Source organism: Onychostruthus taczanowskii, unplaced genomic scaffold (genome assembly GCF_017590055.1).
Source record: "Onychostruthus taczanowskii isolate IOZ18803 unplaced genomic scaffold, ASM1759005v1 scaffold10, whole genome shotgun sequence".
Classification (NCBI taxonomy): domain Eukaryota; kingdom Metazoa; phylum Chordata; class Aves; order Passeriformes; family Passeridae; genus Onychostruthus; species Onychostruthus taczanowskii.
This window is the reverse complement of record NW_024496526.1, coordinates 11,101,306-11,114,810: the sequence shown is the minus strand read 5'-3', so window position 1 is coordinate 11,114,810 and position 13,505 is coordinate 11,101,306. Positions and strand designations below refer to the sequence as shown.

General features: G+C 43.0%; 1 protein-coding gene across 1 annotated transcript in view; it reads left to right on the top strand.

Moving 5' to 3' along the window:
* The window catches only part of NCKAP5 (NCK associated protein 5), a 354,576-nt gene that overhangs the window by 156,102 nt on the left and 184,969 nt on the right, over window positions 1-13,505 (top strand). The window contains exon 4 of the mRNA XM_041406435.1: window positions 427-486. Coding sequence (XP_041262369.1) covers window positions 427-486 — 60 coding nt within the window. The remainder of the gene's footprint in view (window positions 1-426; window positions 487-13,505) is intronic.

Sequence of the window (13,505 nt, the reverse complement as noted above, 5' to 3'; positions counted from 1 at the left end):
AATGCATCACAATGTGTTTATATATAGAATAGTTGGTTTTCATTTCAATTTTATGCATATACTTATTGATGATGCAGCAGCCTTCTGGCATGTGTTAATATGGTGCAGAATAAAGCTGATGTGCAGGGCTATAGGAAAATAAATAACACAATCTGATTTGCACAGTCTGTTTCCATATCACTGGCATGATGAGCTACTTTGTTGTTTGAATGAAGCAAATGATGTTTGGATTCAGCTGATTTATTGACAGCTCTGTCAGACTGCCAGGAAATGAAATAATAACACAACCACCAAATACTGCAGGGGAGCCCAGGGAGGTGAGCGGGGCCTGCCGGGGTTACTCCAGCGATGTGCAGGAATGCTGCCCCGATGGGGGAGCCAGGAGAGGATGAACTGCTACTCACAGGCTTTTCTTTCCTCAGGGAGAAGCTGTGTGTGGCTCGGCTGCAGCGGGAAGTTGCCCAGAGTAAGAGCGAAGGAGCCATGGTAAGCTGTGCCTGCTCACTGCTTTGCAATCCTTGTCTTACTCAGGCACCTTTGGTCTGGATGAAGGTGGTCACCAGAGCGTCCAGGCTGTCCTGGACACAGCAAAGTGTTGCCAATTTATGTGTTCATAAATGTAAGGAAACTCAAAGCTTGGCTTCCTTGGAAAAGCCATGGGAGAGAAAAGCTGCTTCCGTTCCTCACTGGAATTAGAAGCAAGGCAAGCACAGAAAGGCAATTTCAGATCAAAAAGCAGTAGATTTACTTGCCTGTTAAATCTTAGCCAACCACAGGAAAATGAAAGAACACAGGCATGGAAGCTTAGAAAAACCTGTCAATCTGATAATTTTGTAAATCATGTAATGCTTCTTGTATCTTCATTTTTCATGTACCAATTCATGAGATTTGCCTTGTGAGCAAAAGATGAAATGTCAGATTTTTAGTTGACCACAAACCTCAATTTATAGAGTGCCTTATCTCTTCAAAACAATTTTCTTTGGGAGCCAACATGTGCTGAGTGTGCTTAATTACTTAATATCTGAGGAACTGTTTCCATCTGTTAAGGAGTTTGTTTGTCCCTGTCTTCAGATAAAATGTCTTAAGCTTCCATGGGATAAATCCGACTTGTTCAAAAACCTTAAAACCCAAGCTATCCCCTTGAACATACGTGGAAGTGCCACTGATCTGAGTGAGTTGCACAGTTGGCTGTGAGACTTTGGTGGTCCCAAGTTTGTTTAACTTAGTGGGGAGCAGCTGTAGCAGGTCTCTGGGGAGGGGATGCTCTGTGAACTGTGTGATGCAGGGTGCTTAAAATCCCATCTGCCTCCAGCGAGTGCCATTTATAAACCTTTAATGATTGACACAGTGAGATGAGGTTTGGAGGGACCTAAGTGACAGGTGGGAGAAGCAGCTGTGTTTTATTGCTCTCACCATGGCCCCAGATGTGCCCAGTTTTGGGACCCACTGCCCTCTCCCATCCCAACACCACCATCCTGCCCTTGGGGTCTGCAGCGTGGCTGGGCTGGCCACAAGGAGACTTTGAGATGGGGTTTAAGCAGTTGGGAAGCCTTGCCTGTGGATAATGTGTGAGAATGGGCACAGAAGTCCTGGAGGAACTGAGGTACAAACTTTTATCAGGTAAAGTTGCATTCTAAGAGTCTGTGACTGAGATAAAACTCCTGCTGCCTCCGGGAGGAATTTTGCCTGAGGAAGAATGGCAAAGATCAGGCACTGGATTTGCAATTGCATTTTAGTTTTCAGTGTAAATAAATGTCAAAATCTGGGAAGAGCTGTTTACTCTATTTGAAATATTTCTTTTTTAAATATTTTTTTTTTTTTTTTTTTTTTTTTTTTTTTTTTTTTTTAACTAGCATTCCCTTGGAGGCATAGCAGTAATATAATATATTGAGTGTAAAATATACTTAGTGGGATAATCCAAGGCTATATGAAATGAGCAATACCGATTAACCTTCTAGAGCTGTAAGGCTTTTGGTATGTACACCCACATTGTGGTCTCTTCTCTTGCCTGTCAAACACCTCTTATGCCTTTCACTATGGGTTTGTGGATCACTTCTCTCCGCTAACCAGGGTGTAATTTTGTATAATTTGCTGAGAGGCCAAGTGTTGTAACCCATTAGGAACTGACAGGTAGCTCTCCAGGGGTGCAGTCTTCCCCCAAGGTAAACACTGAGTAATTTTTTCCCTCTTCCCTGAGGGGTAATATGCACAATTATCCTGAACTAGAGCCGAGAGCCAGCACGCCTGTAGAGACGATTGCTTTGAAGCAGTTGATGTATGGAAAGTTCTTTGTGTCTCAGAGCTGGTGATTTTAATATGAAACACAGCAGTCATTAATTAACATTAATGAACTTGCGGGGCTGTGAGCAGTGTGAGAGCAGCAAGGGTCCAAGGGCTAGAGCATTTGAGCCCAGGGGAGGCCAGGGATTAAGAAAGTCGTGGAGCTGCGTTCCCAGGGCGAGGAGCCGGCTGCGCATCCTGGCTTTGGAGCAAACACTTTACAAACGCTGGTAGCGAAATTTTGGCGAGGGATTCTGGGCGAGCAAGCCCTTGGCAAGCCCTTGGTTCCCTCCTGAGCAGCACTGGCTGCCAGCAGCCGGCCCGTGGGGTGCCCAGCCCATGTGCTGCTCTTTTTGGAGTGATGGACATCCCCCGGGGCCAGCAGGCCACCAGGCCCATGTGCTGCTCTTTTTGGTGTGAGGGACATCCCCTGGGGCCAGCAGGCTGGGCAGGGCCACCAGCCAGCCCCAGGGCGCCCCAGGGCCTGGCTGTGCTGTCACGGCTGCAGCTCGGGATCAAAGCGATGGCACCCCCGCAGCCTCCCTGCCAGCGACAGGCCACGGCTTTATTTAATCGCTAATTAGCTAATCGCCTGTACTCGCTCCCATTTTCTTTTTGTTTGTTGTGCTGGTTAGATTGGCATGGAGGTTTTCTTGGAACCAGCTCCTTCACTTGGGAAGGGCGCAGGTGACAGCACGTGGCACCTTTAGTGGCACCTCTGGTGCCTCGCTCGGTCTCATGGAGGGCATTTCTTGCAGTGTGGAGCAAGGCAGGGAGCACGGGAGCTGCCCTGCATCCTGGGAGCCATGCAGGGCATCACACAAGCCTTTGGCAGGTTGGCACCTCATGTAATACCCGCTAGCATTTTCTGCTTCTTTAAAAAAACAATTGTTCGGGTTTTGCTGTCACAGATAGGTCAGGAGGGTAAGAACTGACCAGTTTATGTAAAACACATAAGGGTGTGTGTTTGAAAGGGTGTTTGTAAGGCTCACTGTAAGGGTGAGCAGAGTCAGGGAACATGTGCCCTGTCCCTGAGGGGGATGGAAGGACATGGTGCTGTGGGTTTTCCCTGTCCTTCCCACTTGAGTTCACCCAGCACCCAGGAACCAAGGTGGACACGTACATAAAACCAGGGACTAATAAACACAAAGCATGTGCTGTAGAAGCTGCTTCCACTGGGGTGGCTTTGCTCACAAAATGGGTCAGTGCATCTGTAAACATCTGGTGAGTGATGATGGAAAGGATGTACACAAGGAGAGGTTTTCCTGAGGCTGAAGATCGGTTGGTGTGTGCTTTGTGGTACCAGTGTGTGGGACCCACAGTGCTCCCCAAATAATTGGGTTTTTGGTATGTCCCAGAGTTACGGTTTTCCTGACTGATTTGTTACTGGAAAGTACTACAGAAGATGAAATGAAGACACTTCATTTCAGGACAAATGTTTATCATCAAAACCTTGCAAGTAATCTTGTAATATGTTTTTTCCACATGTTTGTATGGAAAATCTGATATCTCATATATTGGATGATGTGGATTTATGATTTACTTTAATTGTGAACTGAATAATTCAGGCTGAATACCTGACAATTGCTCAAGTTTCTTTATTTTATGAACCACCATCAGTAAATATTGATTGTTCACTATCAAAACGTGGAATTACTGCAAATCCATGCCTTGAAAGTTACAGCAGCACTGACCCAGGGTTGTTTGGCTCTTCCTGGCACTCATGGTCTTTTATTTCGTAGTGTGCATGTTCACAATTTTCTTAGTCATGTCTCTTCTGACTCATCAAGGATGACTTCTTGTAAAGGAAATTGAGATGATCAGTTAATCTGTGTACACTTCTCACCGCATTTGATGGGGACTGTGCAGGTGTCTGTAGTGACAGAGATCCCATTTTTAAAATAAGCAGCTTTCAAAGCAAATCACAAGTTTATTTCAAAGCATACTGAAGACTGAAAGCTACATTAGTCATCAAAGTATTTTTTATATCTTTGAAGTGCATGAATTTGCACCTTTGGACAGAAAACATGACCAGGAAAAGTGTTCATTGTGAAATTTTCTTAATAGTGAACAGTGCCAGGTTAGGAAAAATATGAGAAAAGTGTTGCCACACTTTAACAGTGTCGCTATAGGACACAAAATAACACAACATGGACATGCAGCTTTCCTGAGATTAAAAAGAGCACTATTAATTTCTGACTGTAATATTTATAGATTTCCAAAAGTGACAGTGGATTGGAGGGTGACAATGCCACCTCTCCAGGACACTGGACAAACCAACAGTCCATCAAATTTCTCTTCCTCCATAAAAGAATGCAAAACAATAAATTATTTACATAAAGTGTGTGAGAAAGTTTGTTACAAGAATGTAAACATCAGAAGGCTTAGAAAAACTTAAAAAATCAGGATGAGAAGCAGTAGAGTTCTTGTGGCAGAGTGTTGTTTTAGCAGAAAATAGTTTAAAAGCCTAAATGAACCAAAAGTATATACAATTACATTATGTTTTGATAACTTGAATAAAGTTATTACCGAGAAAAAAAGTTACATTTTTTATTTAATACCTTTATTTGTATCTCTGCTATACAGTGTTGTTGGTTTGTTCTTCCATCCAAGTCCTTTAGTGCAACTCTGTTTTCCATTAGTTCAGTGGCCTGTAACCTACATAAAAGAAATTGTACTACTCTGGCAATTTAGCTGTGAAGGTTAAAGTGGGCTGCTACTGCCTTTTATATCTACATGGGTTTCACTTAGGGTGGGCCCTAGGCTCTGATTTACCATGTGTCCTGCTGCGCCTTTAAGTGATGCAAAGTGATTATCATGGGCTCTTCCTGGTGCCCGTCTATTCCACACCTGCACCCTTTTGTTGAAAACACACCATGTTAAGTGAATGTGAGCTCCCCACTGAATAGGTTTCCACCCTCCGGTAATCCTTCTGCATTAGATTGATTTATGAATGTATCAGATTCTTTGTTAGCATGTAAACCACTAATTAATTTAAAGCTCTCTGTGGAAAAATTAAAGCCGTGGTTAAGGCTTTCAACAGGATCAGATGGTGCTAATAATGGAAAAACAAGTTATATTAATGAGTTTTGATGTGATCAGCACAATTCTTGCTTTACAAACAGTTTTTGCAGTAAAACAGTGGAGACTGCAGGTTTTTAAATAAAGAGTGGAAGAAATAAAAAAGGCTTAAAAAAACTCGCAGTCAGTAACTTGTCCCATTATTATAAGGAACTGAGTCACTTCTGTTTGTTACAACTTTCTTAGATGTAGTGGATTTAGATACATGTAACAGTCTCTTCAAAAACCATGAGAAGTGCAAGCCACTCTTGTTGCCAGATTGAAACGTAAATGGTAATCAGCTTTGAGAAGATCTGCCTCTTCTCATCAAGCACTGCCAAACTGGAGTGTTCACGTGGAGATGGATGTGTTGAAGTGCAGAAAAGGTCTTGACTGAAATTGCATTAAAGTCAGCTGAGAGTTTGAATGTATTCTCAGCTTTCCCAGATTACCCAGGGGTTTGTATGTATTTTCAGTCGTTTGCTCTTTACTCCAGTTCTGGCTTTTAGCATGGATGCTAGTTTTTGTTGAGAAGAAAGAGACCTTATCCCAGCTTGATGGTGCTGTGTTGAGCTGAGTGAAATGAAGATAGAAAGCAAAATATATCTTTTTTTAAATTCCTTGTAGGAAGCTGAAAATGCACAGTTAGAGAGGCAGTGATTGTAGGAAATTGTGCCTCTCCTGGGAGCTGCATTTACCTCTCCTGGTGCTCAGCTCTTCCAGGGCACTGAGGCTCAGGTCATGCCCCGGCACTGTGGTCAGCTCCACAGCTGACGTTGCTGCTGCCCCATTAACCAGCTGCAGGGTCAGCGTGCTCAGAGCCCCAGCTCCCAACATCTGCACTGCGTGCCAGGCTTTTAGCGAGGAGGGGAATGCTCAGGTTGCTCTCGAGCCAGGGTGTTGCAGATGGCAGCACAATGTCCTGCCACGAGCGCAGAGGCGCTCGCTGTCACCGGCGTGATGAATCCTGCCGTCCCCTCCAGCCGTGGGGAAGGCTGCTGATGCAGAAGCACCCGGGTCATGTAAAAATAGAGGATATTTAGCAATAAATGAAGTGTTAAAGATGAGGTATGAAAGGCTAAATGTTCTTTCCCACCTTCTAGGTCCTTATGTTCTAGGAAAGTATCTATCTGTGCTTTAATTAGAAAGTAGTAGCAGAGAGAGAGAGAGGCAAAGTAGCTGTTTTGAAATGTGTCATTGAATACACAATATCCTAAGCCAGAAAGAAGCAATCTGATCCTTGTGCTGCCCTCTCTGTGAAGCTGTGTATTTATGCACAGATAGCCCTGCTGTCTGGCTCCTTTTTCTTAGAAACTTCATCATACAGCCCTCATGGAAACTCGGTGACATTAGTAGCAGTTTTAGCATCAATAGTGATTATTGATTGAATCATTGTAAAGAATTGAAATTCTTTACAAGCCTGGTTTAATCCTGCTGGACCTCATTAGTTTTTCATACTTCATTAGGCCAAACGTCCTCATTCACAACTTTGCAGTTTTATCTTCAGTGGTTTTAAAATAAAACCTTATGTCCTGGGTATTACAAATCAAAGGCAACTCCAGTGTTGGAGAGGGAGAGAGAATGATGCATCTGACTCCATCTTATTAGAAGGCTAATTAATTACTTTATTATACTAGACTATATACATTTCATCTAAACTGAATCTACCATGCACTCACTCTGCACAGAACTGCACAGAACTACACTCATCATCTGACTCTTGTGACTGTCCCGTGACTCTCTCGTGACAGTCTGACACACACACACTCTTGGCCCTAATAGGCCAAGGAAACCAAACATCCTCACTGTGGATAAACAATCTCCATATTGCATTCTACTTTGGCACAACACAGGCACAGCAAGTGATAAGAATTGTGTTTTCCCTTTTTGAGGCTCAGAGAATGCGAATCCCAGAAATATTCTTGGGAACAATTGTGCCTTGCTTTTCTCTATGAAAAGAATGTGGCAACACCTGGGTACCTTTTGTTGTTTGCTTGTAATTTGCAAATACATGGATACTTTGAAATTCTGTGTTTTAAAGGTATTATGAATTTAGGTGTTCTCTATGATTTAGGTGTTCTCTATGATAGCAGTCATTTTCCAACAGAACCCAATTGCCTGTGCTCAGAATAGACTGCTGTTCAAAGCAAAGGTGGTTCTGGGGCAGGGGATGTCTTCCAGAGCACTGTTGATGGAGCTGGCTCCGAGGTGGCGAGGAATTGCCAGGGATTGCTGCACATTGCCAGAGATTGCCACGGATTGCCAGGGATTGCCGCAGATTGCTGTGGATTGCCAGGGACTGCCAGGGATTGCCAGGGATTGCTGTGGATTGCCGTGGATTGCCAGCAATTGGCGCTCCCCGGTCCCGCCAGGAGAGGGCGCTGCAGCCACGGGAAAGGCGCCCCTGGAATTCCCGGGCTGCGCTGGGAACTCGCCGCTCCAAAGGCAGCGATGCTCCATCCGCCCGTAGCATCCGTGGCTTTTGCCGTGATCACCGGCACGGAAGGACCAGCACTGCATCCAGAGGAGCAGAAATAAGCTTTTCCCCTTCAGCTGGAACTCACCGAAGTGGTGTCTCTCTCTTCAGCAAGTGTTTAGTCAACGTGAAAAAAAAAGTCAAACAGAGTTATGTAAAAATCACTGAACACGGGAGGAAAAAAAATACGGCATCAAAATACATTTATATAAGGTCTGAAAGTACAACAGAGGCAATCTGTAGAAAGCATGTCATGTTGGCTAAAGTGCCCTCCAGTAGAAATTGCCATTTCTAGATAACAAAGGCAGGGGATGTGCAAGTGCAGAAAGGGCACGGGCAGTCTCATAGCATCCATGGGTGTACGGAGTATTGGAGTGGCAGTTGGCTCCAGCGTGAAGCAAATCCTGCTTTATGACTGGAAGCAGATGGATCCTGCTCTAGGCAATACCTCACTGCCTAATGGGAGTGATGTGCCCATGCACTAATAACAGTGAATTGCAGACATTTTCATATCAAAGGTTAAGCTCTGCAATCCTGAGCTCCTCCAGGCAATGGCAGGAGTTGACTCAAGTAAGCCACACACTCGCTGGATTAATATTTTTGCAAGGGTGACCTGAATAGGGCCACCAATCTGCCAGCTGAAAAGGCAGAACATTTCTGGTCTGGTTTTAGCTCAAGCAAAAAAGGGATCTCAGGTAGAACTGAATTAGTCACAACATCTAAGGATGAGGAAGAGGAAAGGTGAATGTGTGCACTGGGCCAACAGTTTTAATTTTATGCAAACTGGGAAGGTAAATTGATACAGATTAATAGTAGTGAAACTGCTGTGGTGTACTTGGTGCTGCAACTTTGTTCTTGAAGTACCTGGGGAAATTAGTGTGTTACACAAAATAAAAGAAATTGCTAGTTTTTTGTTGGGCTTGGTTTGTTTGGTTTAGTTTTTGGTGGCCAGTAGTTAAACTATTACTGTAGAATTTATAATACCAGTGATTGCTTCTGTAAAAGGTGTGTTTCTGTTGTTAATTTGAGGAACAGAGAAAAATCCATTAATTTATCTTCTTAAAACTTATTTTTAAGCTTTTTTTTTTTTTTAAATTAAAGGTTTTGATTTTTTTTCCCTGCATGGGGCAGAAAAGGTTACCAGGAGGGAGAGAAAGTTCCTGTACAAGGAAGGACAAAATTTTTATAGCAAGAGTCTCTCAGTTGTGCTGCTTCTAATAATTTCTCAATTATTTAAATTCATGCAGTGTTCTTGGAGCTTGTTCTGTGAAGTCAGTGCTGACCCTTGAAACGAGTCAGCTCAAGCAGTGCTTTAAATTGCATGTGAGAGTGCAAACTGCCTACTGCAACAAGTCTTTGTTCAGCATCCAGCCTATGGAGCCCTGATCCATAGCTGCTCCACAGCACCAGGAGAGCGGGGTAAGGTTCTGCTGGCTTGTCAGCTCCCTCTGGGCAGTGACACAACATAGGTATATAGAAAATAATCTGCTGAGGGTGAATAAATGAGAGACAGCAGAAACTGGGGAAAACTCTTGGGCCATTTCTGACCACTGAACACTTTGCAAGCAGACAGGAAAACTATTTACAGCTCATCTGAAAAAGATTTGGGCTTTATATTTTGGACAATATTCTTTGTGCCATTAAGTCCCAAGAGCTTTTTTGTTGATTTTCTCTTGGCAGAGCATAATCACATCTCTCTGCAACTTCTCTCCAAGATTTAAAAGAAATATTAAAATGTAGTAAGGAAGTAATGTCTTGTACTAAATCTATTTAGCTTTGTACAGATTCACATAATTTGGGCAACTGTGATTCTTCCTGTCATTTCCCTCCAAAGTCCAGTTCTCATAAACTTTCATTCAGCTTTTGCTTTGTCAGGAATTTGCTTTTCCATACTTTCTGTTTGTTTTGGCTCCATGTCCATTGCATTGTGATAAGGCATCTTTTGATATTCTACGGGATCTTTCATAATGAAGACCTCATGACACAGTTTTCCAAGTCTGGAGCTGGTGATCAGACTTGCTTGCATGTCCTGCAAGAGGAGACTGTCTAGACAGTGGGAATGACTGTGATGTTTGGATTATGTTATTTCCATACCACTTGGCATGATGCACTCTGTAGTTAGTCTGAAAATTAATGAAAGTGCCAGGCCTGGTGCAGGGCCTTACCTGGCTCTGAAGTGGCTTTTCTTCCTTCTCCAAACTACGTGGAAAAGTTGTGCCTTCCTTGCAGTACCTTGCTGTGTGACTGTAAATAATCAGGTGCTTAAAACTCTTCTTCACTACATTCGTTAATGGTCATGTACTTTAACTTTGGTGTCCTACAAGGCCTGTAATTACCTTTGCCTCCTAAATCCTTTATAATCTTGGAAAATATTAAATTTCTGATCTAATTGGCAAAACAAGCTTTGTTCTGACCCTTCTGCTGTTTGTCTGTTTGCCTGTGTGGTAGTGAACTCTATGGAGAAGAGGCAGGGTCTTCTAAATAGTGCTGGCTGATGCTTGGATCCTGGAGTGTTGGTGTGCCATGAACAGTCACAGCCCAGGGGCTTGCAATGAATAGTGAGAGGGGATTTGGCTCAGTGTGTGCCGTTCACACCACTGTCATTGTGTAATTACATCTTTATGATGCACATTGTGATTGGCATCCCTAGTGACATTGCTTATTCAGAAATACTTTCTGAGTGTTGGGGAAAAATCATTATCTCTTGGGAACCTCCTCTTCCTGGTGGTAAGTATTAAAAAGTGCCCTGTGGCAGTGGCTGGCACAGTTTTCCATTTAAGAAGCTTTTTCCATGGGTGTCTCTAGAGGAGCAGGTCAGAATTTCCAGGTGCGTGTTGGAAATCTTGAGTTACTTACTGCTTCCTGATGTCATTCATAATTAACCACCTAAAAAGGGAAAACCTGTGATGTAGGAGATATCGTCAGAAAATACATGCACTGAGTGAGAAGTTGAAAATCATTTTCATACTAAAAGTAGCCTTTGAGAGTTGCCAGCTCTCATAGTCTAAAGGCAGGTTTCCAGTGCTTGTATCTTCCATCAGTGGATAAGGGAAACCTGTTCACAAGTAGGTGGGAGGAGATAAGTGGAAGTGAAGGTGTGAAGACTGCAAGTGATCTAACACTCATCAGAAGGAAGAGCTTGAGAAGGAGCATGAGCAGGTGAGCAGAAATACTCTTGTGAACCACAAGAAACAAGAATATCAGCTCTGGAAATGTGTTTAATGTGTAAAGGGAGACAGGAAGGAGAAACTTTTCTTAGTTTTGCTCTCTTCATGTAACCACTGGCTTTTACAGCTCGATGCCTGGGCAGGAGCAGGAACAGGAGCAGGACCAGCAGTGCTCCGTGGCATTGGTCCCCATAAACCCACAGAGCTGAAGCTGAACCAAGCCCTTGTGCACCTGATTCCCAGGAACCCAGCTCTGCTTGCGAGATCATTTGCAGTGTGGGTGGTTCTTCTCAGCCCCATTTAGACAAGTTTGTTCATAATTCTCCTGTATTGAATTTGATGTCAAACTTGATGGCTTGAGTGAGTGACAGGAGTTGTTTGTTTTAGTAATATATTGCAGGAGTCCCCAGAAGCACTGGGGAAGTGCATATTTCCTGTTCTGTAAATGTGCAGCAGAATTTATTTCTTGCCAAAACTGAAAGACTATATAATTACAAAGAGTTTTCTAACCCACTCTTCATTCTCCTTCATACCTAAACTGGCATGGCTGGGATTCAGGAAACCTCTAAAGCCTCACTGAGCTGCCCTGATTCAGGGCAAAGGGGTCTCTCTCCTGCTTTTAAAGCTTCTGCCCCAGTGAAAACAAGGGATCTACATGTGGAAATGATCTGAAAATTTCGTGTGCTGGCAAAATGTACTAAAAAAATTCAGAATTACTTTCCTGACACTTTTTTCAGTGTCCTACATGGTAGAAAATGTTCATGCCAAGTCCTGAGTTTTAATTATGTGATTATGTGTTTTATTGTCCAGGAGCAGAACTTCTGCTCAGTCTAATAGCTGTTGATTTTTTTCAACTATGTGCTGAAGGTGGAAGTGGCAGAAGAGGGTAGACCTGCACTACTTGGTTCTAGTAGTTAGTTTTTTCTGTAGAAAAGGAAACATATTTACTTTTTTTTCTCTTCAGGAATATCTAGCTAACACTGCAAATTGTCAACACTCACTATTAAGTTGAAAAAAGTCAGATTGTTATTTTATGTCTTAAATGAGATGTGTATATGACTATGTGCAGTTAATAGATGAGGATAAATTAGGGTTAAATCCAATAAAACAGATATATCCTGCATGAAAAGATTAATGTGGTAATGAAGACCAGAGAAGTAAGTGTCAGAGTTTTTATATCTGTTTCTGACCTTCAGCTGTACAAGTGTATCCAGCTACTTACTTATTCTAGTAAGAAAGGGGACTAAAGGAGTAGAGCCTCTAAAGGCTGGCACTTAGAGTTGAGCCGAATTTGGTCTCTGGAAAGACAAACAGAAATTCAAATGGATCTATTACTGAAAAGTGATAGTGCAAAATTATATCAGGTGGAGACAAAGTCTTCTAGTTATTTCATTTTTACCAGCAAATGGATTAAAAACTGCATGAAAAGTTGCTTGGGTTTTTTTATTTTTTCTCCTGTTCTCCAGGTACCAGACTTTCAAACTCAGGCTGGCCTTTGAAAGTTGAGTCAGTTCTTTTGAGTGCGTGTGTTGTCAGCGCTTACAAAGATTTTGTAGTGGCAGCTCTGTTAAAAATACCATAGAAGATGTGCCAGCTAACAGAAAAACCACAGCATTTCCCTGCTGCCTGTGGCAGTGCCTGCAGTGCTAGAGGGGTAAATATGGAAAACAGACACATTTGTCAGAAAATGAAAGCAGTAGGACTCTGGAATCAATGCAAGGAACAGCTGAATAAATAAGGCACCTTTTTTGCAGTGCCTTACCAACCATAAATGGACTCTACAAGTGGACACAGAAAAACTGTAATAAAATCTGACATGTTCATGAGGAATGCTGTAAAGAGCCTGAGGAAAAGAAATGCTGTATGGAAAGGTGGCAGCAAAGTAGTGATGCCAGAGGTGTTGAATGTGTCAGCTGAGAAAGGCAAATAGAAGAGTGTGTGTGAAAATGAAATTATTGTTTTCTCCCAGATCTATTGGGGTCTGATGGCACTGCTGACTCTTCTGAGCCACATCTCATGACTGGCATGGTTAAGTTCTACTTCTCTCAGCCTCATAAATTTTCTTTAAACTTATATCTATTTCAATTAACTCCTTGACATCCTGTTTACTAGCAGGAAATACAAATACATGAATGAGAAGTGCAGAAAGTGAAGAAGCCTTAACACTCCCCAGCATCAGGGCAAAAACCCACACACTATCCTTAGCCTGTGAGTAAATCCCAGAGCTCCCTGGAGCACCAGAGCTCCACTGACCAATCAGTTCAAGCCAAATAAAACTCTCAGAAGTGTTTTTTCCTGGTTTTATCCTGCTGCCTTAACTCCTATCTCACTAGCGCAGATCCAAGCGGGAAACGCTCGGTTCAGCCCCGTGCCTGTTTGTTCTGGGAGCATTCATCCTTTGGAAAAGAAACCATTTCTATCATCTAAAGGCCACGTTGGTCAGTGACAGAGGAGGCAGGCACACAGGCACTGCAGATAAGCAGGAGGCACTTAGGACGTGGCTGTGTCCCTGCTGGGGGTCA